The sequence below is a fragment of the Petromyzon marinus genome, chromosome 7, assembly GCF_048934315.1.
Source record: "Petromyzon marinus isolate PM22_M1 ecotype Great Lakes invasive population chromosome 7, UKy_Petmar_22M1.pri1.0, whole genome shotgun sequence".
In the NCBI taxonomy this organism is placed as follows: domain Eukaryota; kingdom Metazoa; phylum Chordata; class Hyperoartia; order Petromyzontiformes; family Petromyzontidae; genus Petromyzon; species Petromyzon marinus.
In genome coordinates, this window is record NC_133673.1 from 7,501,654 (window position 1) to 7,528,656 (window position 27,003).

General features: G+C 39.4%; 1 protein-coding gene across 1 annotated transcript; it reads right to left on the reverse strand.

Moving 5' to 3' along the window:
- Nucleotides 1-27,003, reverse strand: ZDHHC17 (zDHHC palmitoyltransferase 17). Its single transcript, XM_076065304.1, has 17 exons — nt 26,872-27,003; nt 22,259-22,371; nt 21,660-21,782; nt 19,837-19,914; nt 17,874-18,018; nt 17,088-17,152; nt 15,317-15,479; nt 15,071-15,196; nt 14,833-14,975; nt 11,677-11,783; nt 9,780-9,898; nt 9,179-9,241; nt 8,887-8,980; nt 8,492-8,575; nt 7,437-7,594; nt 6,279-6,373; nt 1-4,836 (listed from the first exon to the last, which is right to left on the reverse strand). Exons 1-17 carry the CDS (start codon nt 26,965-26,967, stop codon nt 4,698-4,700), a joined length of 1,911 nt encoding a protein of 636 aa, XP_075921419.1. The 5' UTR covers nt 26,968-27,003; the 3' UTR covers nt 1-4,697.

A 27,003-nucleotide genomic window follows, 5' to 3' on the forward strand; every position in this document is an offset into this window, starting at 1 on the left:
TGTCGAACAAGAAGTTTATTTTTGAAAGTGTCAGATATTACGGTCATTCGGCTTTACATTAAATCAAATAGAAATTATACATAAATAAAATTATGGCACATCTCATAAATAAATCATTTATATATAAAAAGAAAATCAAATATACAATAAGGTTTAACACAACCAAGTTGTTCCAATACAGCAAATGTCAGAATGTTTAAGCTTATGAGATTGGGCATCATCATGGGACCTCCTTTGCCAGTACCAAAATGAGAATAGCCTTTCCCCTTTTTTTCTGGCAACAAAACAGATGTTAAGATGTAAAAACACCAAACTGAAACCTTTTACAAGGAATCATGCCTGCATTAACCACAATGCTTGTGGTCAGAATGCAAACAAAAAACCAATTAGTTTAAAAGACAATGCATATATTATCAGAGTATGTTTCTTGTTTGTATTCTGACCACAAGTATTGTGGTTAATGCAGACATGATTCCTTGAAAAAGGTTTCAGTTTGGTGTTTTAACATCTTAACACCTGTTTTGTTGCCAGAAAAAAGGGGAAAACCTATTCTCAGATTGGGCATCATTTACACAATTTATAATGATAAACTTTATAACATTGCTTGGCCTCCTGTCCTAGAAAAGCAAGTGGCAATGCACAACTACAACCAACAACTGTACACAGCAAAGTCAATATTTATATATTTTCACCATACCCTTAAGTGTCTAAGGTACATATTTTCCCTTAAATTGTTCACACGATTTTTTTTTCTAGCACACAACACAGACTGCCGAACACAATGATATGCACCAAGCATAAAACATACCTTGTAAACATTGATGCAATACGATTTGTAGTCATGCGAGCTTGTTTCAAACAATTTAGCATTTTTTTTCAACAGGAAATATTGCAAATTGCATGTTTAATTTGTATGACTCTATCCGGGCCCTTTAAAATTCACCCACACACGCACACTTAATACGAGGCGACTACGTTAGCATGAAAACTCAGTGGAACACGTATGCTTAAGCTCAGACTTTATAGAGCGCTGATTTCAGGGTGAGGCTATTACATACAAAATGAATTGAAGTATGCAATAACATGAATTTATATATAATAGCCACACCATGTTTTCCACTGATGGGAAGACCCTGTCTTGCATTCGGTGGCACTCAGTTACATTTTCCTTGCCCAGTTTGTCTAGTTATTTCAACAAAGGTATGAGCTAGCACACTTTCACACGTTTCCTTAATTGCCCGAATTAGTTTAAGCCGCTATATTAATTATTCTGTTCAACATAAAAACACGAGATCTTAGGAGCCATAACCATTGCTTAATTGAGGCCTAAGAAAATAAACTAGAAAGTGTTGTTCACTGCTACAAGCTTTGAATTCTGTGGCTGCTTAACGCTAAGTTAACAATGTCCACAGATTTATATTTCTTTGCATGGTACTTTCAATGTAGTTGCAGCCTTTTACCCAGGACGTTTTCAAGCAGGCCGGGGGAGCCAATAGACGTCAGGCAGCAACAAGCCTATTATAACAATTTGTGCATACTGGCGAAACGTGGTTGGTTAGTTTACAGTGATAACATAGAAATAAATGTTAAGAAATTATCACTCAGCTTTATACAGCCTCCATTATATACAAATTACTTGCTTTGTTTTGCTGACAGCCCGCATCGTCATTCACATTACATCCCTTTTTCTACCCCGTTTCTCCCACCCAAATTAGATCAAATTGAAAACATTACAATTGTCACGTGATTTCACTTAAGTATGATGTAACAATGACAGCTCCAAATCACATCAATATCTAAACACAATGGCTAGAAATCAAAAAAAATTTTGAAAATGAACATCACACTTCCCCATGCTTGTGATATAATTTCGATAATTTTATCAAAAACTATGAAAATAACAGTGACCAAGCAAAAACCTTTTGGTTGAGGCCTGCAACTTCCGACTTGTGGCCGACTTTACAGTAAACCATAATTATGTGGTATATGAAGGTACGTTCCATTTAAAAATTACAGTATTTTAATGTTTTGATGAGCAAATAAATCAATCTTGGCTTTAAATTTTTTTATTAACATTAAATCTTCGGATCCAATATTTTGCAATCATCTAGGGGAAAGTATTACATAACTATACCAATGTTATTCACAAAGACACTATCTTTTTAGACCTTGTACTGTATTTTCACAATACCAAATACAGTATTTGAATAGCTTCAGAATTATAGCAGCTGTTTTCAGGATACCTATCAGAAAATACATTTACATTTCGCATAACAGAGCACAAACAATAGTGATAGCACATGATTATTTGGACAATTTGTGCAACTAACCTTCACGTATTCCACTAACAGAGCACAAACAATAGTGATAGCACATGATTATTTGGACAATTTGTGCAACTAACCTTCACGTATTCCACTAAAGTGTTAAAACTAGAAGTTCACACCTGGAGAAAGGGTTCCTTTTGTCAGGAGCCCTCCCGATTCCAACTCAGTTACACACTCTGAAGTGAACACAGCTGTCGATGCATCATTCTGCTGTCGATAAACAAGTGTCTTTAAATGTTTGTGTACCAAGAGAATTGGAACAATTCAAATCAAGCCCATGATTTACATTGTCAGCCACTGATAATTCACGTGGATTTGTATTTTTTGGGTTGGGTTTCAGAAGTAAAATGTGTGTCGTACACCCTCAAATTTACAATATTTTAACGGTTGGGTACAATTGGATTCCTCTCCGACACTGGTGTGTTGAAGCAGTAATGAAAAGGCACGTATGTTCTCGTGACAAGTTTAGCAATTGGCTATGTCGGGTGGAAAGAGGGGGTACGACATACATTTTACTTTCACGATCTTACCCAAAAAAAACTATTCTGAATTTATATTGGTCAAGTGAGAGGTGTTAAATATGGATTTAACATACATGGTGGCCTAGAGGCATGATCTCTTGGCAACAAACTTGCTTCTCATTAACGTGGCCTGTGTGCCAGTATTAATGGTGCGTCTGTCAGAGGTAAGAGTGCCTTAATTGCCACATGAATTGTGACTACTGTGTACATACACCTTCACCAGAGCCCAACATTTCCACGATAAATAGTAACCTGCTCTGTCATCATGCCATTACGGTATTATGGGTAAACTTATCCTGGCACATTTATACAGTAGTTTGGTAAACCTAAGTAAAAAAAAACCCACAGCTACATTAATTTCATATTCCTTAAAGTTTCCCCTATTACTACGCAGACAATACCAGTCAATAGTTGATCCGCTGGGCAAAGTGGACTTCCGTACACATTATTCTCGACAATGTCAATAAACCGCTTGGTGCAATATGCTTCCTGTTCAACTATACACCATCCAAATGTGTTGTCAAGTACCATTGGTGTTAAAAAGAAAACTATAACTTGCTAATTAGTCCGTGTGATTTCAGATAACATGTGAGAATGTGATGTCTACCAAACACTTGTATGGCCTTCAACTGAAAACACATTTTCCAGATTGTGTGACAATGCATTTTCTCATAATTTAATCTAGTGAACAGAAAGACATTCATAGACATGCAAAAGCGATCAAGATGTCATATGGTTAATGCCAATATCCAACATCATTTACAAATTGGGATGTAAATATGATCAAAATGTGCTGCATGCTCATTCCAACAGAAAACATACCTGGAACAACACACATTGAAAAATGTTAATGGAACATTATAGATGTGTCAAGCTCACCACTAAATAGACACAAATGTATTGGCTCTACTGTACCTGAAATTAAACTTACAAATTACACAAATCTGTACACTCAAAAGCATCTGCAGTTTGAAAATAACCTGTAATTTTAAATAATGGGAGACATTTAACAGCAAGAGGACCTGACGCAATTGACATAAACAAGGCATTCCACTGCCAACTACCATCTAAAAGGGTGTAAAATGGTGTAATGTTAAAATTGTTTAATATAACCTATGTGTTTTTTTTTCTGTTCATAGTAAGCTTAATACATGTAAGACTTACCTGCTATAATGCATACATACAATCTTTATTTGGTTTGATAGTGGGCTGAATATTCGCCGAATGTTAAACACACTTGCATTCATCCTTTGTTAAAAAAAAAACTTCTTTTTTCAGTCTCACTGCTCCTCCAACTCTTGCCCTCACTAATTGCAAGGAAATTAAATAGCATGGGTCAAGAGAGTGTACTACTTTGATGATAGGGAAGTAAAAAAACCAAGATAGCTCATTAAAATGCACTGAATGTGCATTTTCACTCCAAGACCATAAACATTTTCAGAGACCAATTAATAAAGATACATAACACTGGAAAAGTACACTTAATGGTAGATCTGATTTTCTAAACTAACATATTAACCAAAAAAAGAATGGGCAATTACTAAAACTATGGCCATGATGTTTTCACATTTCACAAAGAACTTCCTATCAAAGTAGTGCAGTCTCATGAGTGCTAGGTGAAACTTTGTATTACCGAATCTGAACTAAAGTTTTAAATAGCATGTGTTTGTGTATATGCATGCACGCTTTGCCAGCCTCAATGCAAAAAAAAACATTAATAAATAACAATATTTGTTTAAGGTTTTCAGCGTTCAAAATTTGCCACTCGAAGAGAGCAAGAACGTACAGTCAGTATCAACCACCTGCACACACACTAGCAAGCTTCGCACACGACCTTGCCCGTTGGCCTTTACACCAGCTGATAGCCTGTGCCGGAACTCTGGTCATACTCAATGGAGAACTGGCGTGTCCAGTCCACAGCGCTGGGTCGGCACAGCCCACAGCAGCGGCACTGGAAGAAGTCCACTGAGTTGCGGAAGCAGCCATGACTTCGGGGTGAAACGTGGGACAGATGGTGGAGGAGAAATAAATTGAGGGCACAAGGGGAGGAAGAGAAAGCATGACCGATTAGCACGATTGGCTACGTATGGTGCGAAAGAAGTTAAATATACATTGACAAGATAAACATTCACTGACCAATTTTGATTTAAAGCTTTCGTGACTGCAGGGATTCATATTCTTGGTTCTTTCGGTAAAGTCACGTAGAAGGGAAACCATAAAATAATAAAAATATATAACAATAAAATTCTCACGACGTTTCGACTGCACCACAAGCAATCATCATCAGGTGTGAAAACCACAACAAGAAAATGATAAAAAAGTGCGGTTATTTTTAACGTTAGCACCACGGAGAGAGATTTGACAGTTTGCGCAGACGGACGAGTCCATCTATGGTCGGAAAAGAGGAGAGGGGAGACGAAAAATAATGGATGCGGTCTGATAGCCACCTTAAGCGTGAACAATCAATTAAGACCCGAAATGGTTTATCAAATCCTTCCAATGATTGCTAAGCCAGAATCCATCTTCTCGGTTGAAATTGTCTCTGTGTTTATATATGTGGATAGCCTCATGAACGAATCTCTCATGGTAGCCAGATGGCTTGCAAAGAACATCTGTCTTGGAGAAGTCAATGTCATGTGAACCTACTGAATTATAACAGTGATCTGCCACGGCCGGGGTGTTGGTCCTGCCGTGTTTTAGGTCTGCTTTGTGTTCACGAATGCGGTCGAAGACATGTCGTTTGGTTTCTCCAATGTAACTACTACCACAGAGGCAACTTAGTTTGTAGACGCCAGGGTACTGTATTTCCGGAATCACATCTTTTACAGACGGAACCAGATCACGGATTTTATGTAATTTTATATTTGTATTATTTAATTGTTTCCCTTCTACGTGACTTTACCGAAAGAACCAAGAATATTCACTGACCAAGTTTACCGCTTTAGAATGGAAGACAAACTTTGTACGAAGTCATGTGTGCTCAATTTAACTCAAAACAAGTGGAATTAAATGTTTAACTGAATAAGATAACTTCACACGTTGACTTAAGTACAACACTTCTCAACTGTTATTGTTTGTTCGTTCCAGGCTGACAAAGCTGTATGACTGAAGACTTTAGTTATTTATGTTATGTATTTTATCAGGAAAGCCATAATGACTCTCAATGCGATTTTCTGCAGGTTGTCCCTTGGAATGTTGAACAGTTTTGGAGTGCTGTGGGAGGTAATCAGGGTGCCCAGAGAAAATCCACATATTTAACACTCAAATATCTGTATAAATTCACACACATTTACTGTGCTACTATCTGCCCACTATCTTCTATTTCAGTGACTTTTGAAGCTTTTCAAAAAATGTTTGCCAACACACCAAATTTTTGCAAAAGAACACAATAAATTGTTACAGCTATAACATGTATCATACAATCACTCACTTGAATGGGCTCTCAATCGTTGTGGCAGTCACTTTAAAGTGCTTGTATCTCCGCGCATTCATCCTTTCATTGGTTGTTATTCCCAGGCAAGAAATCTTTAAAGAAAGAGTAGACACACAAGTTAAAACAAAGGCAACATTTGTTTTTCTCCCAATCATTGCTTGTAAAAGCAAAGACACTGCATCTGACACATTAACATGGGTGAGCAACACAATATTATCAGTTTTGTGATTATATTACATTAGCGTATGATTATTAGTACAGTAGTGCTCCGATTTATACCCTCCCGCTTTATGTACTTTCGCTATAACTCAACTTATCGATACCCAATCCCATTTGATGTAACTGTGTACCTCGTCACGAGGTACTCGAGATTAAAAAAAAGTAACCTTTAAGTCCCGAATCTTTTACGTTGCACGGCGAACAATCAGGTGCCAGATGGCGTCCAAGCGCAAGCATCTCTCACTGGCTATAGTCTCTTTAATGTGTACTCTATTAACGTGTTTGCCCACATGCGGTATATATGGTCACTATGTTGAAACAAGTGCAAACTGTTTTTATAGAACTAAAACACACGTAGTATAATAGATAACGTAATATATTAATATATCAATGTACTGTATAACCTATGGTTGTAACCTATGGTTATACAGTACATTTGCGCAATGGGTAACTAAGCATCATTTGTTTATGTACTATAATACCACGTTACGATCCACCATCCGATCTCTTTGCTTCGATTTAAGTACTTTAAATTTACGTTCTGGTTTTCAGGAACGCATCCTGGGTATAAAACAGGGTATGTCTATGTTACCTATTACTAATTACACTCCTATTAAGAACACGATTGAAAGGATTGAAATAATGTTGCATGTTTACCCTGCTACATTTTATGATTCGCAAGTAAATGCGATGCTAGGTTTATATGGACAGATATTAGATGCATGTGTATAGCTGAACCCGATACACATATGTTCAGTATGGAATGCACATATGACCTGCATCTGAAATGTAATTTCCAGAGTGAAATGACCCACAACACAATAATAAGTATCACACTGACCAGAGCCAGAACAAACTTAGTGGGTTGAGAGGCAATAGCGCAATCCTATGCAGTCTGTACTCAGTGTAACCAGAACAATCAGAGAGCATGAACACCTGGTAGAGCTGACACATGAGCAGGATGGTGACCCAGGTGAGGTGGAAGAGGCTATTGATGAACATCCAGAAGATCCAGGGCGAGCACATAGCCACCTGGGACACGTATGTCCAGAAGCCATCCGTGTGGTACGTCGTGTGGCACCGCCGGCTCCAGACTGCGGTTAAACAATCCAAACGCAACGTTGACCACAATGGATACCCAGACTCAAATACTAAACATGCCATCCTGGAATTCAATGGAGATATAACTGATGTGGAATAAGGTGTTTTGGTAAGTCAGAACCAAGTTAACAATGAATTAAAATGTATTAAACTCCAAGAATAACCTTGCCATAATCTGTTGGCCAAAATATGTTGCGGATATTTCCATAAACCAATAAAACTGATATAAAAGATATAATGAGCCACCACATTCTGTATAATGTAGTTCTTACTTTGCATGTAAATGTATCAATATGAAAGTTTAGGTGGCACTGAATTTGCATGCAAAAAACAAACGTTTAAAAACATGAGAATAGATTCTCCCCTTTTTTCTGGCAAGAAAACAGGTGTCGAGATGTTAAAACACCAAACTGAAACCTTTTACGAGGAATCATGTCTGAAGAACAAGAAACACTCTGATAATATATGCATTGTCCTTGAAACTGATTGGTCCACACCAGAGACAGCTTTCTTTAAAGCCTCGTCTCAAATGGTGTTAGACCAGAGGGCACCAAAAGGCGCCCTCTGGTCTAACACCATTTGAGACTCAGCTCAAAAGAAAGCTGTCTCTGGTGTGGACCAATCAGTTTAAAAGACAATGCATATATTATCAGAGTAAGTTTTTTGTTTGCATTCTCACCACAAGTATTGTGGTTAATGCAGATATGATTTCTTGTAAAAGGTTTGGTTTAACATCTCGACACCTGTTTTGTTTCCAGAAAAAAAAGGTAAAACCTATTCGCATATTTTGGTACTGGCAAAGGAGATTCCATTGTTTACAAACATGTCATAGAAAAGTAATCTTCTAAGAAGAGTAACCCTGAATGTTTAAACCACAATTTATCACTCACATATGATGCACCCGTAGATCAGCCAGCATATAGTTCCCAGCAAGAAGAAGAGGTAGCCAACGAAATAGCGGTGGTTTCCGGCACCTTGACAAGAGAGTAAAAATCAACATATGCAAAGGAACCAATGATTGCATGACTTGAGCTGTTAAAACACTTCTCTAGCGTCTTTCATCTTAATAACAAGGCTCTAAATCGGTGAGACCACTTGATGCAATGCTGCTTGGTGGAAATTCCACAATGTTCAAAATTACGCATGGGTGGAATGGAATGACAGCACAATGAGCATGACCCCTTGAAAATAAACAAGTGTGCTCAAAATCAAAGTTAAGGATCTCGTGCAAAAAACACAAAATGAGAACTGTCGTCACGTGGTGACCTTTGATGGCAATGCTCACCCACGCAGTTGCCGACCCAGGGACAGTGGTGATCGAACTTTGCAATACAGCGATTGCACACAGAGCAGTGCTTGGACCTCACTGGCTTGCGGATCTGAAAATGGTAGTAATTACACTGGATAAGTATCAAGAGGCAAACTATTAATTATTTTCTTGTTATAAAGAACTGTGTGAAGTATATTGAGGATTACTCAACCCAATAACATTTTAATTATTCTGAACTTCCAGCAATATACAATAGCCAAAAAATATTATGAAAAAAAATATATAAATTGTTAACTCTTTTGCTTACCAAACATGTACTGCAGAATATACTGAGATCCAAGCTCCCAGCTTCAGCTAACTCCACGATAGTCTTAAAATGGCACAAGTACAGAGACGCAAGTACACAACGCAAGCACGTGTAATAAAAGTGTTAAAACAATCCTTGAACATTTAGTTATAGACTTATTGGACAGAAACATCATGAAGGATACAATTTATTGTAATCTGTAATATAGAATTATGAACAGAATCAATTTGGCTTATAACTTTTCAGTGCTTTTTCTAAGGGTCCAATTTTTTGGAAGACATTTTTTGCAATTTAACATAAGACAAAATTACAAATTTCACTCAAAATTTAAGAAATATGCCCAGGCAGACTTAAAAAAGCATGCCCATCTCCTAGAATAAAGAGTGTGTAAAATTGGAACGTTAAGTGGACATTGATTGCGTATACTAAAACTAACATCTTAAAACACACCATGCAATTAGTTATAGACATATTAAGTGAGTGTGTAGAAATGTCACCAACATTAAGCAATCACCTTAAAAGGACTCAAAAATGTTTTCAGAAAGGCTTTTGTTTCAAACAACTGTGAGCACTTTAGGCACTAACTACCCTTTGATCTTACCTTCTTTTTCTGCTCCTCTGTGGCTTTCACAACACCCGGGTCTGATTTCCAAGACTTGCCGAAGTTGTAAAAGAGAGCCGCAGTGTTTATTAAGAAGGGCACCTGAATGGAAAGGCTGGTCAGTTGTGCATGGCTTATTAAGGAACGCTACTCTCAATGAGTACAAAGCCAAACAGTGCATTACACTTTTTTTTGTCAATATCCACACAAAGGGAAGGAGTCAACTATATTCAGAGACACATGGCATTAAAAATAAACCCACACTACAAGTACCAGAATTACAGATTTTACATACTATTGTCCAGAAGAGTAAATTCACTTTGAATTTATGATCTGCAACCAACCCAATAAGTATGAATCTGTATATTGGACTCATTCTTTGCACAAATAAAATGTTGTGTTCCATAAAAAAAACCAGTATGGTTCTTATACTGGCTTTCCAATCACCTTCTGATGGACTCTGATACAAGTGATACTGCAAGAGATTAACTGCAGCACAAGCCATCACCCTATTATACAGGTTGGCCCAAAAGTCAGGACACATAAGAGTAATTGAATATATTTTAACAGATGTAAAATAATTGTAATTGTATATTCATTAAGTTAATGTTATCTATTATCATTATTCATATCTATTTTTTTCTTTTCAGATGAAAAAAATAGAAAGACAATTAAATAACCCTATGTGATTTGTTAAAATAAATATATCCCTATGTCCTGACTTTCAGGTCACCCTATGCAATTCAATCCGGCAAACTCAAGAGATTATACATTTTGTGAAAGTAATCGAACTCAAATGGACTACATGTGTATCATAGCACGATGACAAAAATTATGTTCAATGCAGTTTTCAACCTCCATGAAATTTTTATGCCAATTTCCAGGAAACGGAGCTAACGACTGAATTACTGCAAGCAAACAATCCCCGTGCATGAAAATCTTTCCAAACGCAGGGGTTACGTTCCTGGAAAATGCTGTTGGGCAAAACCGTGTCCGACAAATAATAGACTTCATGGGAAAAATGTAGTCGCGTTTCTGGGTCTAAAATGAACACCCCTCCTCCTTTGTTCATCGAACTCTACACAATTTTACACAACTTGGTATCACAAGAATCAAAACACATGCAAAATACATGTTAATCAGTGAAACTGATTTTTTTAAACTTATTATAAATGATTATTGTGGGGGTGTTGGAGGGCTCAAAGGGTTGAAGGGCCCTCTTTGAATGGAGAAGTACTGGTACTTTCACTTTTGCTTTGTTCTAAATGTTCGTAAAGGCAGTTAGCCTTCTCCGTTACCACTGCACCACTGCGAGGAAGTATTTCTGTGTCTCTTCCTTGATCCACAAATTAAGTGTCTTTTCTGTTTTCTCGATCAATAGACCACGTCGAGCAAGACACTTTAGCACTGGCTGAAGCGCTGACAGAAACACTGGCCCTTATCTTGTCTTCTGATTTCTCAATCGTTCTCAGTCGATTCATGTACACCACATTACTTCCACTGGATGCAGCACTCTCACCTCTCGCAAGGCTATCTAACAAGTACACTTTTTGCACTAACATCATTACTTTGCTCGGAATTCCTCACTACAATAACCACCACTCAACTTGCATTTAGGGCCATGATTAAAAAGTGAGACCGCAGTATGAGTGTTGCGCAGGGAAGATGGTGATGAAATATTCATCCACAGCATATACAGGACAGTACAACCGGACCGTTCACTACTTTTCGACACGAAGATGAGCGTCTTAGCAGCATCCAACCACTCATAGCCAAAATATTACCCCCGTATTCTAGAAAATATTCCTCATTTAGTAAACCGTATATAGACAAAACACGTGTTCGGCAAAACCGCATTTGGCGAGGATTTCCTGTACAATGGTTTGCTGAAAGCAAAGGATATCTGGCCACAGCCATCCAAACCAGGTGATGTACATCCAGAATTTAGTTCCCAAGTAGATGCCCAGAGGCAGGGCACTGTGCATGGAGTGGTCGAAAAATGTCCTGCAAATAGAAAATTAAACAATGATTACACACTCTTGGGTTCTTTTGGTAAAGTCACGTAGGTAGAAAAATAATAGATCACGACGTTTCGATCGCAACACAAGCAATCGTCATCAGGTGGGACATCAAGAAATCACTGCTGAAGTAGGTGAGCGATCTGCCGTGGCAGGAGGTTATATAGTAGGCCTCGGCAGTAGGGGGGGAGAGAGGAGGTGGGGGGACAGAGGAGGCGGGGCAGAAAGTGGACCCCGCGGAAGCACTTAGAGAGATCTGAGAGATCGGCTGCAGGGGGGGGGGGAGAGAGAAGGGGAAGGAGGCGGGGCAGAAAGTGGACCCCGCAGCAGCACCCGGGTCACTGGAGTAAGGTGGACCACCGTGGCAGCACTGGAGAGATAGGCTGCAGGTGGGGAGAGAGAAGGGGGGTGGGGAGGAGGCGAGGCAGAAAGTGGACCCCGCGGCAGCCATTTTTCTGTATTATTCTCATAAATTAACGACGGTTCCATTCAGTGCAACGCAAGTCAACGTGCAATGCTAAGATGACCATGGGTGTACTTCACATGTTGCTAAAGGGCCAAATAAACCTGGCAATTTACTTGATTTCGATTTAAAGCTTTCGTGACTGCAAGGATTCATCTTCTTTGGTTCTTTCAGTAAAGTCACGTCAGTTTCAAATTTTTCCATGAATACGTTGGCTACAACTCTATGCCCGACCTTATGGAAGAGGTACGTGGATGACACCTTTGTCATCTGGCCACATGGCCAGCCTGCTCTAGACCAATTCCGCGACCACATCAATTCCATACACCCAGCCATCAGATTTACCATGGAGGTCGAAAAAGATGGCAAACTACCATTTTTGGATGTCTTAATTAAAAGGAGACATGATGGTTCAATGAGCCACTCTGTCTACAGGAAAGCTACCCATACAGATGCTTACTTGAAACCGGATTCCCACCACCATCCATCCCAGAAGAACTCCCTCATCAAGACTATACCATAGAGCCCAATGCATTTCCGACCACAAACACATTACCAGTGAACTCAAGCATGTACACCAGGCTCTCAGGGCTAATGGTTACTCCGACTACACAATCCGCAAAGCCATCACTCCAGTCATGAAGAAGGATCCTCTTGTGGAGCCACTCAAAACCATCACCTTACCCTACATTGCAGGGGTCACTAAAAAGATCTCCAAAATCCTGAATAAACACAAGATCCAGGTCCGATTCAACACAGTACATAAAATCCGTGATCTAGTTCCATCTGTAAAAGATGCTGTTCCAGACATACAGTACCCGGGCATTTACAAACTAAAGTGCCTCTGTGGTAGTAGCTACATTGGAGAAACCAAACGACATATCTCGGACCGCATCCGCGAACACAAAGCAGACTTGAAACACGGTAGAACGAACTCCTCTGCCGTGGCAGATCACTGTTATAATTCAGTGGGCTCACATGACATTGACTTCTCCAAGACGGAGGTTCTTTGCAAACCAACCGGCTACCATGAGAGATTCGTTCATGAGGCCATTCACATATACAAGCACAGAGATAATTTCAACCGAGAAGATGGATTCTGGCTTAGTAACCATTGGAAAGATGTTTTAAACCATTTCCGTTCTTAATTAATTGTATTTTACAATGACCTTCAGACCGCAGCTCTTTCGCTGGCATTGACTCTTAACACCTCTCACACCACGGTTAATGGTATGGTTTACAACATGGAGTATAACAGCACCTCGCAGCTGTCTCTCTCCCCCTCCTCTGTTCCGACCATGGATGAACTCGTCCGTCTGAACGGGGCCCGTAGCTATCCGTGTTGCTAAAGTTGAGGGTAAGAATCCACCCATTTTTTCGCCATATAGCATTGTGATATATAACGACTTATTGTTGGTAGCTTAGCTGATTGGATAATATATAGAGTTTATTGATAACATTGAGGTAATTTATATTTTAGTTTTTTATTGGTTCACTATGTAGTATTCATTATATATTGTAGTGTATACTCAGTTACTGTGAATAGCTCAGATGTATAGGCCTTGACTTCAACATAGCCATTTCTGTGACCAGTCACAAGCTAATCACTCAGTTATTTCAATGCCAAATTCGCCTAGTTATTTCAATGCTAAAATTCTCCTGTTTGATTTGTACTAGGTGCCTCTGTGAATGTGTATGTTCTGACTTTAACATAGCTATTTCTGTGACCAGTTACAAGCTAATCACTCAGCTATTTTAATGCTAAATTCTATGCTAATTCCTTTGTCAAGGGGTGCCTCTGCGGATGTGTATGCTTTAACTTTAACATAGCCATTTCTGTGACCAGTCACAAGCTAATCACTCAGCTATTTCAATGCTAAATTCTATGCTAATTCCTTTGTCAAGGTGCTTTGTTTCTTCTCACACAGCTTAAAGGTCGCGATCTGAGCGTGGCTTTTTCACTCCTGCGCTGTCCTCCAGACAGTCTCGTCCCTTCACCTGATGAAGGCCGCTTGTGTTGTGGCCGAAACGTCGTGAGAATTTTATTGTGTTATTTTATTTTATCAATTTATTATTTTATTCTCATTCTACGTGACTTTACCGAAAGAACCAAAGAAGAATTTACTTGATCTTAGCAGAGCCAATAGAAACAACAGAGAGAGCATGCTCCATGAGCCTTAACCAGCCATTCACCAACTTCTGAACGCACTCCAGGCTCTAAAGGTGTGGCCCTGCAATTGCTGCGTATGCCATTCCTGAGGGAAGGGTCTCCACTGGAGTGAACTCTTGAGGGTGTTTGGTCTTCTCTTCAGACCAGATGTGTTGGAAAAGTGGGCAGACCCACACTTTCCCCACCACATGCAATCTACTAAATCGACTAGCTGTGGTGTATCCATTCATACTGCTAGATAGATAAGAGGCGGGGGGATTTGAGAGACTTGCCCACTGTTTCAATTGCTACGCCGGAAGATCGAATCAAACCGGCGACCTCTGGTTGCAAGTGGAGTGTGGTAACCATTACACAAGGGCAGCTCCATCCTGGGTTTTAAGTGCACCACGAAATGGAACTCACTTTGACAGGAACTGCACGAGAGCCCAGACCCCGACGTAAAGAGCCCCCTTGATGAGCCAGGAGCCAGTGTCCAAGTCAGCGATGAAACCGATCAGCCAGATCACCAAGAAAGGAGTGCCCAGCATCACTTTCTGACGTACCGACTGAATGGGAACACCCGAGGCAAGTACACATTTCAGAACAGAAACGAAAGAGGCACAGAAACGAAAGAGGCAATGGCACAATGCACATGACATACCTTGTCTGATTTAAACCTGTGCAGGAAGGAGGCATTGTCCAGCCCCTTGGCTTGTCTTGCCTCCTGTAGCCGGTTTACTATCCAGGCATTTTTCCGCTGTTTGGCAAGGTCTAGAGCACTCTCTCCCTGCAAACAATGAAGCAGGGGTTCAATTTGTAGACCAAAGTGTGTTGTGGAATAAACCAACATGGACTTCAGAAATAGGAGGGAATTAAGTTTAGTGGCGACGCATCAATGTGCCGTCACCTTGACGTTCTGTGCGTCAACGTTGGCTCCGGCATCGAGCAGGAGGCCGATCACATTGGTGTTGCTGGCCAAGACGGCCCAGTGCAGTGCTGTGTTTTTGTGGAACTTGTCCCCCAGGTTCACCGTCGCATTGAATGTGAGCAGCAGCCGTGTTGGGTCCACGCTACGTCACAGCCAATGGAAACGGCAATGTTTTTTTTACAGAGAAACTGACATTACAAAACAAAATGCATCACCAAACCATGCCAATATGTATTCTTGGTTCTTTCGGTAAAGTCAGGTAGAAGGGAAACAATAAAAAAATATATAGATTTCTTATTGTTTCCCTTCTACGTGACTTTACCGAAAGAACCAAGAATATGAATCCCTGCAGACAAGAAAGCTTTAAATCAAAATCATGCCAATATTATTTAAGTTGGTCACATTCAGTATCATGAGATTTAGTTGATTACCTTATTTCATATTCTTTGGTTCTTTCGGCAAAGTCATGTAGATAGAAAAAAATAAATAAAGTGAATAAGAAAATAAATAAAAACAGAAATGTAGACTGTCGCCTGGTTCTTAATCTGAGTGTATTGGCCGTCTATAATGTAGACTGTAGCCTGGTTATTAAGTTTGGTGAGTGTACTGGCAGTCTATAATGTAAACTGTAGCAATGGTTCTTAACCTGAGTGAGTGTACTGGCAGTCTATAATGTAGACTGTAGCAATGGTTATTAACCTGAGTTAGTGTACTGACAGTCTATAATGTAGACTGTAGCCTGTTTTTTTAAGCTTCGTGAGCGTATTGGCAGTCTATAATGTAGACTGTAGCAATGCTTATTAAACTGAGTGAGCATACTAGCAGTCAATAATGTAGACTGTAGCAATGGTTCTTAACCTGAGTGAGTGTACTGACAGTCTTAGTAACCATTGCTACAGTCTACATTAGACTGCCAGTACACTCACTCAGCTTAATAACCAGGCTACAGTCTACATTATAGACTGCCAGTACACTCACTCAGATTAATAACCATTGCTAGTCTACATTATAGACTGCTAGTACACTAACTCAGATTTTAAAAAAAATTCTATCTATGTGACTTTTACCAAAAGAACCAAAGAATATTAATTCCTGCAATCACGAAAGTTAAGTCAAAATGTAACTTATTTCAGTTCATATTTAAATAAACCATGTGTTAAATATAACAATTGTAATGGTAAATTATTTTGTTAATTTAAATGTATTCCCGATTAATGCATCTCAACACAACAGAGAACATACCACACCCTATTAATGTGACCCATAAAGTCACAATTGCAAAATGGATGAGTTTCCCTATTGAAAAAAAAAACACTGCTGGTAAAATAACGGTCCAGAAGGACTTCTGGCATGGACCTCATTATTATTTTCATTATGTATTTTGGGATCCAACAAAATGCTTGTCAATTTAAATCCAACAGCACATTTTTATAAACCGACATTTGAAATTTTAAGAGTTCTCCAAATTACTTTCATACACACTAACTTGATGTTTTTTGTGCTCAAATACAAGTCCCGAAAATGAATTTGGAACTAATTATAATCAAACGGTGCTGTTTTATCCCACAAAAGAACCAGCTACAATCAACTGCTGCTGCTGCATTTATTTAAATTACCATCATGATAGACACTGCAAAATAGATTTATTTTTCTAAACCCGATAATCCAGATGATAATTGTCGCGGCTAACTACCACTTTGAATGTCCACCGTTCCTCGTGTCTGGCGCAAACTAGAGGACGCCCTCTTACCCGTACGTCCGGTATGCCGCCCACATCAACGGCGTCATTCCATTTTGGTCCATCATGTCCACATCCTGAAGTAACAGGCCCAGAGGTTGCATTTAAAAATGTCGTAAAGGCACAAACTAACATGAAACGTTTGGTAAACATTTCAAACTATGCTCGAAGAACATGCTTTAAGCCAGATTCTTAAAACGTAACCAAAACCACCCTCAAAACCTCTTTAATAAGAAACCCGACAGTTTTAACTATACTTACCCATTAACCTGACTTATTAATCAAACTTATTTTACCCACAATATAAAAATAACCACTACACCAAGCTGGTGCAGATGAGAAGCCACTATATTGAACATTGATATAAAGTACTCATTTGGTGGGAGATTGCTCATTCTTTTCTGCTGCACCCCCCCCCCCCCATCTGGAACTACCTTCCCCCAGCAATCTGTACTGTCCACTCACTGCCACTGCTGAAGTCCAGGTTAAGGACCTACCTTTTTGAACAGTCTATTAACAACTGCCTCAATAAAATTATTATGGCCACTGTTTTTGTATAGTATCTTGAGAAGTGGTCAGTTTTATATTTGACATAAATCCAAATGATAAAAAGCGACATGCATGAATGCTTTCTGTCAGTCAATGCAGTATAATGCACTGGCATCTATATGGATTACAACCGAATCGGTTACAGTTTCAATTTTAAAATGACATTGCCAAACCAAAAGAATTAAGAAGATTGATAATTATCAATGTGGATGTCATTGAGCTCATTTTTAGCATCACCGCTCCACTCACCAGGCCCTTGGCTATGAGGTATGCAACGATGGCTGTGTGCTGGAACTGAGCCGCAAGGTGAATGCAGCTGCAGCCTTCTCCGTCCAACAGGGAGGGATCTGTGCCATACTTCATCAGCAGCACCACCATGGACAGGTGGCCCTGCCTGAAACACAGGTGGTAAGGAATTAGTGCACAGTACATATGCACCTATGTACCAATTGTATGCATCTATTGGGGTGAGCAGAGGTATAGTTAAATAGATGAAGAGGTAGGCTCAAGGGATTTCATCTGTCAATGAAACTGGAGCAACAAGAATATTGACCAGAAGAAGATTGCTCTCTTCTGGGCTCTTCTCCAGATCTTCTGATTGCAGAATAAAAAAAAATCCGTCCAAAGACAGCTGAAAAACATTTGCCTTCTGCTGGTACGGCTACTTGTAGGAGTGAACGCCAGTTAATATTCGCGGTGGTAGTATCGTTTCATCGGCATCTTCCTCAGCTCATTGTTGTTCTAGCTGCATCAGAACCTCATTAGACAGGTCCTCACCATGAGACTCGAGCAACTCCACCATGTCCGCCTCCACGCGCTACGCTATGCCCGTACAGTACATGTGGAGGGCTCCTTTTCCTCTCAGCCCGTACACGCTGTGCGCGTACAATAGAGTATTACATCACATAGTATTTTTTTACCACGTGCGTTCCTAGGTTAAACATAATGTGCAAACATATTTGCGCGTTCTTTTTACGCATATGCAAAACATTAAAATAAGGAAATATTCCCTAATTCATGAGCAACGTATATGTAAAATGCATCATGCGGCAACTTACTGCGAGGGATTGCTGCCCTTTTCAATTAAAACCTTGGCTAAAGTCCTTCCTACACCATGTTGATCATAAGGGTTTATTTCACCATTTTTCACCAAGCAGCTCATTGTGGGTTAAATTACAGGGACAATGTTAACTCTGGCCACATATCTAATTCAGGTTACTAGGTGCAAGTTGCCCAAACCAGTGTGGTGAATTATGATAGAACTAAAAACCCACAGCTAAGTTGGCAAGAGGAGACCTTCATGTGTGGATTGAAATAGGGCTGTAAATTATTACATTCTGACATTGACCTCAAGAATCAGTATAATTAATTATCCTGGAGAAACCTGATGAGATATGAAGCTCCTTTTCACAGATGTCCAGACTCAATTGACCTTGTCTTCAAATAACAGTTTTGACAATATTGGAAAACACGTCATGAAAACACTGATAATCAGATGTTTACTTCATCTACTGGTTTGGTACAGTTAATTTTTGCCTTCAGCTAACACAAAGTGTACCATAAACCATGTCTTTTTTGAAAACCAATAATAAACTAATTGTGATGCACACGACAAGGCAATGTTCTAAACAAATAAAAGGTCACAAATGTGCTGTGAAAACCCCAGTTGGATGACATTTTTAAATGTCAGTTACAGGGCTTGTAAACACAAGTGTCATGTACAATGCTCCGAAAGTTGTGACTACACAGATGTTGATTAAATTGTGAATGTGCTGCACTTGGGAAGAAAATGTGTATCTACTCAAACAGCAACTCCATGATGTTTCTAACAAATGTATTTCACAACTTTAAAGAGGTCTAACTAACAAAATGTAGCGACAATGAATAGCTAACACAAGATTCAAATGACTGTATTACTTAGAGTGATTGAAATCATTGCAATAATTCTCTAGCGTGCTTTGTACAAGAGAGTTAGATGGATCAGTGATGCTAGTAGCTGCTCGTGTTCTCAGTAATTGCATTTGAAGGGTATGACCTTAAAGGTAACACATTCAGAGCAAAGAGCACATTTATTTATGCACTGCAGAAATGTTAAATAAGAGCTTGTGCCATAAAGTGACATGTGGCAGAGGAGCCCATCTGCAATTTCTGAATGTGAAATGTAGTGTAATTTTTTTCCATGGCCACGTGAAAGCCATGACTGGCACATTACCGTGTGGCCCAGTGAAGAGGGGTGGAGTTGAGGTCTCCTCCAAGCTGATCCACTATGGCTCCTTTCGAAATATAGAACCTTCACAACATGAAGTTCAGATTTTCATATCATCCATTCATCCACCCACATGCTAAGCATTTCCCTCCAGAAATGTCACTCCCTGAAATTTCACTCCTCCAATAACATCCAGTGCAAAGGAGAATTATTTTCATACACGCCATGAGTTTTAAATACAACCAAACTATGAGTACATTTACCATTAAAGAATGCTGTCTTTTACGTTGAACATTCAGCACCCTAATTTGGATGCTTGCTGGTCTAAAACATCCCACGGTTTCACCATTAAGCAAGTGTACTGAAGTATAATAAACTTTCCACATTTAGTCAAACTACAATGGGCTGTTAAAGAAAAATAATCTATTTAAAATGGTGATCCTTTGGTTAAATCAATAAAAAAGCATATGCACGTTTAATAAAACAAACACATTAAATAAACTAATCAATTTAATGCACCAAATATAAAACCCAATTAAGATGACAGATATAATCTGTAATATCAGCAAGCGGGAGATTAATATTAGGTAGGGAAAACATGACATGGGTAAATTTTCCACCATATGCCTTAGATTAAAATATTATTCCTGGAGATATATATAGATCAGCAGTGCCACAGAAGACATAATTCTGATAAAGAGTGCATGCAAATAAATGATTGACCAACATATTCATCTTAACGTAAATAACTTAAATACAGAATTTCACGCAACAAATCTACTGCAATGTACTAGTTTGGTTGAAAAAAACAAATCCTTATTATATTGTCTAAATACAACACAATTGTGCCTCATAACCGATGCCTTTAATCATGAACGGAGATCAATATTTATGTCCCATTTCGGACTAACACTGCACAAAATCATGTGATAAAAAATAAATCTTTACAAACACTAAAGTCTTTTTAAAGGAAGCATCAGAACCATTAACCTCTTTTTACATCAGCAGGAAAACGTGTTTTCTATTAATTTACCTTCCGTGTTTTTTACAATGCATGTTTTAACTTCCCTGATTCGTATGCCCCACGAGCTCAGCAATTCACCCACGATGTGCCGTCAGTGTTGCTCTTGATAAAGAAGACACCCTGCAACTACTATGCTGTGCATGAAAGGTTTTGCAGATAAACAGAATGTATTTTTCAATATTAAAACAATCAAGCAGCGGGAGCTGCCAGAGCTAATCCAGTAGCGGCATTATACAGCATTATGGACTATGCGGGGGGTTAGGCAAAGAAGAAACTGCTAAAATATTGTAAAACAAATAATGTGCAACTTACGAATCTGAAAAAATAGAGTAAAAATAACCTATATTCTTGGTTCTTTCGGTAAAGTCACGTAAAAGGGAAACAATAAAATACAAAATATATAAAACAATATTTATATATTTTTTTATTTTATTGTTTCCCTTCTACGTGACTTTACCGAAAGAACCAAGAATATGAATCCCTGCAGTCACGAAAGCTTTAAATCAAAATTTAAAAATAACCTGTTGATTACTGCTTAGTCCATCTTTTGGGAAGCAATAACTGAAGTTCCATCCTCATGTAGAATACAAATTGATGTTATATCAGCAATACTCATTATCTATAAGTTATTACATTATGACTCAGTCCACACTTGTGAAACTAGAGTATCTCATCCACATGTCCATCTATGGCCATTGGTGTAATTATACTGAAAGTAATAATGCTCCTGTGCTGGTGCGAATGCACTTTCCCCACAGCAAGTGGCAATTAATGAAGCGGCTGCTTTGTCAATCGGTTGACTCACTTTACAAGATCAATGCGATTGTTGATGGCTGCCCAGTGCAGCAGGGTGACATTCTCCTTGTCTGGTTGTCGGACATCATAACCCGCTTCTACCAGTTCCCGGCAGCGCTCAAAGATCCCATATCTGAGCACAACAACAAACCACATTAATATATGGGCATACACATATCAGATTTGTCTATTATGAAGTGTGTATCACAGAGCATGTTTAAACTGGGTGTGGTGACTCAAGCCTATTAACCCGAAATGTTGGGGCAGGATTTGTAGTTCCGTTATAGACCTTTGAAACTGACAATCTTACTGGGCTAGTTTGTAAATATATGTAGATATTTGAGTGTTATCCCGTTGTATTCATGAGTTTATAAGTAAATGTTTTTTTTTCCTCTCGCATGCAAAGCACTCAATTAATGGAAAGAGCCAAACATCTCAATGCTGGATCCTCTTGAGAAAAGAAACACAATTGAGACTTTATTAGATAAGAATATATGGAAGTACGGTAATAATTATAAACTGTGCTGCATACAATTAACAATTGTTTATAGGAAATGGCAATAACTGCACTGCATCACAATCACGAGCTAGTAGAGTGGCTGCACTTACTGTGTTGCTTTGATGATATCCCAGGTACTGTAGTCATCTGAATGGTGTTTTTGCGGTTTGCCAGAAGAATCGTTGAAGCCTTGGCTATTGTTGAAACTGGCCTTCGTTTCAGACTGCAAATGCACAAGCATAGCATAATATGAATCAAAAATGAACATAAACAATTGCTTTTGCAGAACATCCAGATTTCTTAACCATCCACATTGTTACTTATTACTGCAGTTAGCTACTTAATCACATATTTTCAAATGTTTATTGCATGGGAATTAAAGGGGTTAATACCATCATTAACACACACATACCATTTACTGTATTGTATTAATTTGAGAAACTGTCAAAGTTATCTGTTATATTTTCAGCTAAAAAAATCCAGATTTAGAGACTTCCATTCGTAATGCATGAGGTCTATGATAAAACCGGACTACATTCAGACCAAATATTATTTTGTTAGGCAATACCAGCAAGCACTCTATTGAGGAAAACAGCTAAGTAGGTAATTATGAGGAATGAAAAAGGACCATTGCCTGAAACGTCACCTATTTTCTTTTAAAGTATTGTTATTGGTGTATGTGTAAGTTTTTTTCTAAGTAGGTAATTAAAGCTGAAACAGTTTTTGTAGAAAAACAACAGGCCAATTTTAAGCACTACAAAATTCTAAATGTCACACTGCTCATGATTACAATTTAAATTACAAAAATCGGACGAAGCTAATTCATTCATAAATGCTTGTTTAATGAAACGTAATTTTGAGTTAGTTTTCAATATGCAAATGTTAACATTTAATACTTAAAATTGATTATATTACAATTCAGTTGCTTACTCAACTTTTAAAAAATATATATAAAGATCAGCTACTTTATATTCTCCAAAGAATGAAAACTAAGTTGGTGATAGGAATGTTAACAGATTTAGGTAAAAACAATTAAAACGGCCTTGGAGACCACTGACAAAAGGAGCCCTAAAGCCCACAATTATCACCCCTTGTGCATTGCTACAACGGGGTCAAAACAATTCAGTGAGCCTGCTACTCAGCCATTTTAACAGTAATCAGATTACCTGCGGATGTTTTTGGGTTAGCGGTCACCGAATCACTGACCATCGTTGAGGGACAGATTTATAATTAACCTGCACACATGTATAGATATTTTTTTTGCAAGCATGGTTAAGCTGAAACATGTATAATTTCGCACTAAGTAATCAAGAATTAAACGTACCACTTATAGACTATGCCCAGGCTGATACTGGTTTTAGGTTTCATCACATATAGTTAAGCACACTTTATGGCACTCCATTTACAACGCTCCCATGTTTTCATATGTCAATGCTTGTCACGAGAGCAGCTATGGTGGACACACGTGATTTCAACCTTGCTTTATCATTTAGAAAGCTTCAAACTGATACGTAGCTTGGGTAGGGCATCAACAGCAGCTGTGTACGTCCTGGGTTGCATCTTCTTTTAAATGCCCATCTTTATTTCGAGCACTTCACCCATCCTCCTTTAATGCTACGTATTTTGTTACCCAGTGACCCGGTCTTTGCAGGTGCCAGATGGGAGGGCTCATCCCCAAGGGTTTGCTGCACCCGACAAGTTCCCTGCTGCTAATGCTGCTGGCTAAGCTGATAATCCCACACAATAGCAGTCATCCCTACCAATGGGCTGTGTGCTGCCTAGGTTTTATTAGTTATAAATGAAAAGTAGAAATTATTCCTCCGCAGCCTAGAATTAAATACAGACACTTTTTTTCTAAAATGATTACACATGAATGTAGTAATATTTTAATAGTCTGGAGACAAATATTTGCAATGCAGTTAATGTGACAATGTGGTGATTACTGTATGTCACTGGTATAACAAGTGCATGTGGTTTGTACGTTCTGTATAAGGTTAACGAAATAAAGGGCTACAATAACTCATCTTCCATATGATCTATTTACACTCAAACTTCACCTATTGTAGTTTTTTTTACCATTCACACCAAATTCAGAGACAGTTTGCTGATCGCTGAAGAATACACTTCATAATCAACATTCATGCAAAGTTGTTTAGTTTGTTATTTTTTAACAGCAGAGTATTTAATGCACTTGTCTTTTTATCCCTACCTTTATTTTCATGTTTACTTAAGTATACAGTCATTCCCTCGTTATTCACGAACTTGCTATTCGCGATTTTGGCTGTCCGCGAATCGCATCTGGCACTCTACACGACTGCAACGAGAGAGAATGTGATGCGACAAAGTGATGAGATAATTTCCATGAATTTAATTGCTTATTTATGTATTTAAGGTAATCCATTAAAAGAAAAGGTTTCTGGAGGCGAATATCATTATCCGCAGAATTTGCTATTCACGAGCATCTCCGGAACGCATCCCTCGCGAATAACGAGGTAAACACTGTAAAGGAAGACCTCCTTGGAGCGACCCCGTAGAACGCAGATTCATTATAACACTCTTGGGTAAGCATTTGATGGAAAGAAAATTCTAAAATCGACAATTTATATTTTAACTGAAGAGCAGGCAGCAGCGGTGACGAAACGAGCTCGCTCTGTTTACATCCGCTCAGCCAATGACGCCCCCACCCCGTCCCCAGGTCACGATTACATTAGTAAAAATTGATTTGTTATTCAATGTGCTTACAGTACCTCCAATTATCACGGTTGACTACGTACGGAGCGAAAGAAATTCCACATACATACGCAAAGAGTATACGAGTACCGGAGAATGCGCTCGGAAGTAAAGTACATAATATTATGAAATAGATATCCTTTTTATTCATAGAGTAATGCTTACTATCTGAATTTTTGGGGCTATTACCGATACCCCAATAAAGTCCTCATATGTTCCTCCTGTGTAAGAAAACGCTGTGGGGAAGGCATCCCCCATACATACAATGAATGCTATGACTTCCTTCAGCACTCAAACGATTCGCGCTCACTTCTCCAGGAACACATCTTAGGGCACTAAGCGAGGTCCGCCAGTATACTTTTTTTTTAAAAAAAATTCTAAACATTTGCTGTAGAGTACACGTTATATTTAACACAATCCAAAATATGATTCAAATTTTACGTAAAAAAACCCAAACCCTGTTTGGGTTTGTCGATGGCGGATTTACCGATTGCAGCTATGTTCAAGAACGTAACCACCCCCCGCGATGGGAAAGATCGCGCTTAATGTGCGTCCATACAAGGCGAACGTTCTTCTTCTTCTATTCGGGCTTCGCAAAAAACACGGAACGCGGTTTCTAAGCGATCGAGGCCGATTTACCCTACTTGAGCTGCGCGACTGAACGGTATGATGATGCAGCAGGCGGCGTACCCTCCTCATCAGTTGTGCCATGGTTTGACTCATACCTGTCAACCACTATCAGTGCCTACTTTATTAAAGACCAATTCAGACGTTATTGATCACCCCGCGCCCTTATAAATATCAACGTTCATCCTACAAAGCCCGGATTAAAACTGTAAGGCGTATGGACCTGAAAACTCAATCTCGCTGTACAAGAATACGTGCAAACCGTATGAGTTGACAGGTATGGATGACTGCAGGTTGATGTTATAGTGCAAATGTAATTAAAACGTGCATTGTTTGATTATGTATTTATGCCCCCGTAATGTGTATACTTCAATACCCCGCTTAACGCGGCACTTTTCAGGATAGCACCCTCCTCGGACGTGTTACTGAGCGCAACTGCGCTCCAGTTACTGCTCAGCATGCGTGGCACCCTGCACTTGCGATCTCAGATGCTCACAGTAACTTAGCCAAAGCATATCGAGTTATTTTAAACATTACTTTAAAAGTTGTGAACCCTACAAAACACGTGTAAAGGTAGCCGAGGAACGAATTTGTTGACGTAAAGTACCACAGTATGAAACGCTGCGTGATGCATGTTTACAACCCTGTGCAAGGGCACCGCTCAGACATGGCCCATGACTCAATGCAATGTCATTTGACGCCAGTTGTAATCGTGTAATCTCCCAACAGCACAGCAATGCTAAGGAATAAATAATGATTGCATAATCTCGGCTGTAGAGCGTAGGCGAGAAGTTCCATTACCTCCATGTTAAAAGATAACATTTTGCAGAGGTAAACGGAGATATTGCAAACTGCAGTTAAAATGTCATGATTGCATATCTGCGTCTACATAATGTACGCTCAGTTGCATATTTGTTAATGATTTCCTCATGCATACAGAGAATAAAGGGCGTTTGTCCAAACCATCCCTAATGATTCTGCAGCAGTGATTCAGTGCAGTCCGTGCGCAACGTCACTTATCAAAAAGCATTGCTCCCTACCCATCAACCGGTCTCCTATCTCCAACTCGAACACAAACGTTGCATGAATAACAACACCGATAACAACAACAAAGCGGGACCGCCGAGGCTTGGGGTAAGAGATCTCCTTCAAGGACGTCGCCTAGAGACCCCGACCGAAGAAGCCTCCCCCTCCCGGGCACCGCCGAAAGGAAAACCGCTGAAAGCCTCGGCCTACAGACCTAGCGCGTGGGGCGGCCATCAAAGCAACAGAACAACGCATCACCGCAATCGTTAAAAAGGCGATACACACACACTACAAGCAGTCGCGGTGTCGCTACGCGCAGGGGGGAGGAGAGAGATGTTACCTCGGGCTGGAATACGGGCGCGCAGCCCGCCTGCTTCTCGTCGTCAACCATTTTCACGCCGTCCGCCATCTTGTTCGGCCCCGGCGCGCACGGCATTGTGGGCAGAGGGGGCGGGGCTCCCCCCCCCTTATC

Bases quoted from the DNA above. Each gene is read 5' to 3' on its own strand.
- ZDHHC17 (XM_076065304.1), bottom strand. From the start codon at position 26,967: ATGCCGTGCGCGCCGGGGCCGAACAAGATGGCGGACGGCGTGAAAATG. The intron at 22,372-26,871 runs GTAACATCTCTC...GTGCATTTGCAG, and splicing joins CGCCCGTATTCCAGCCCGAG to TCTGAAACGAAGGCCAGTTT. The intron at 7,595-8,491 runs GTGAGTGATAAA...GTTTAACCGCAG, and splicing joins GATCTACGGGTGCATCATAT to TCTGGAGCCGGCGGTGCCAC.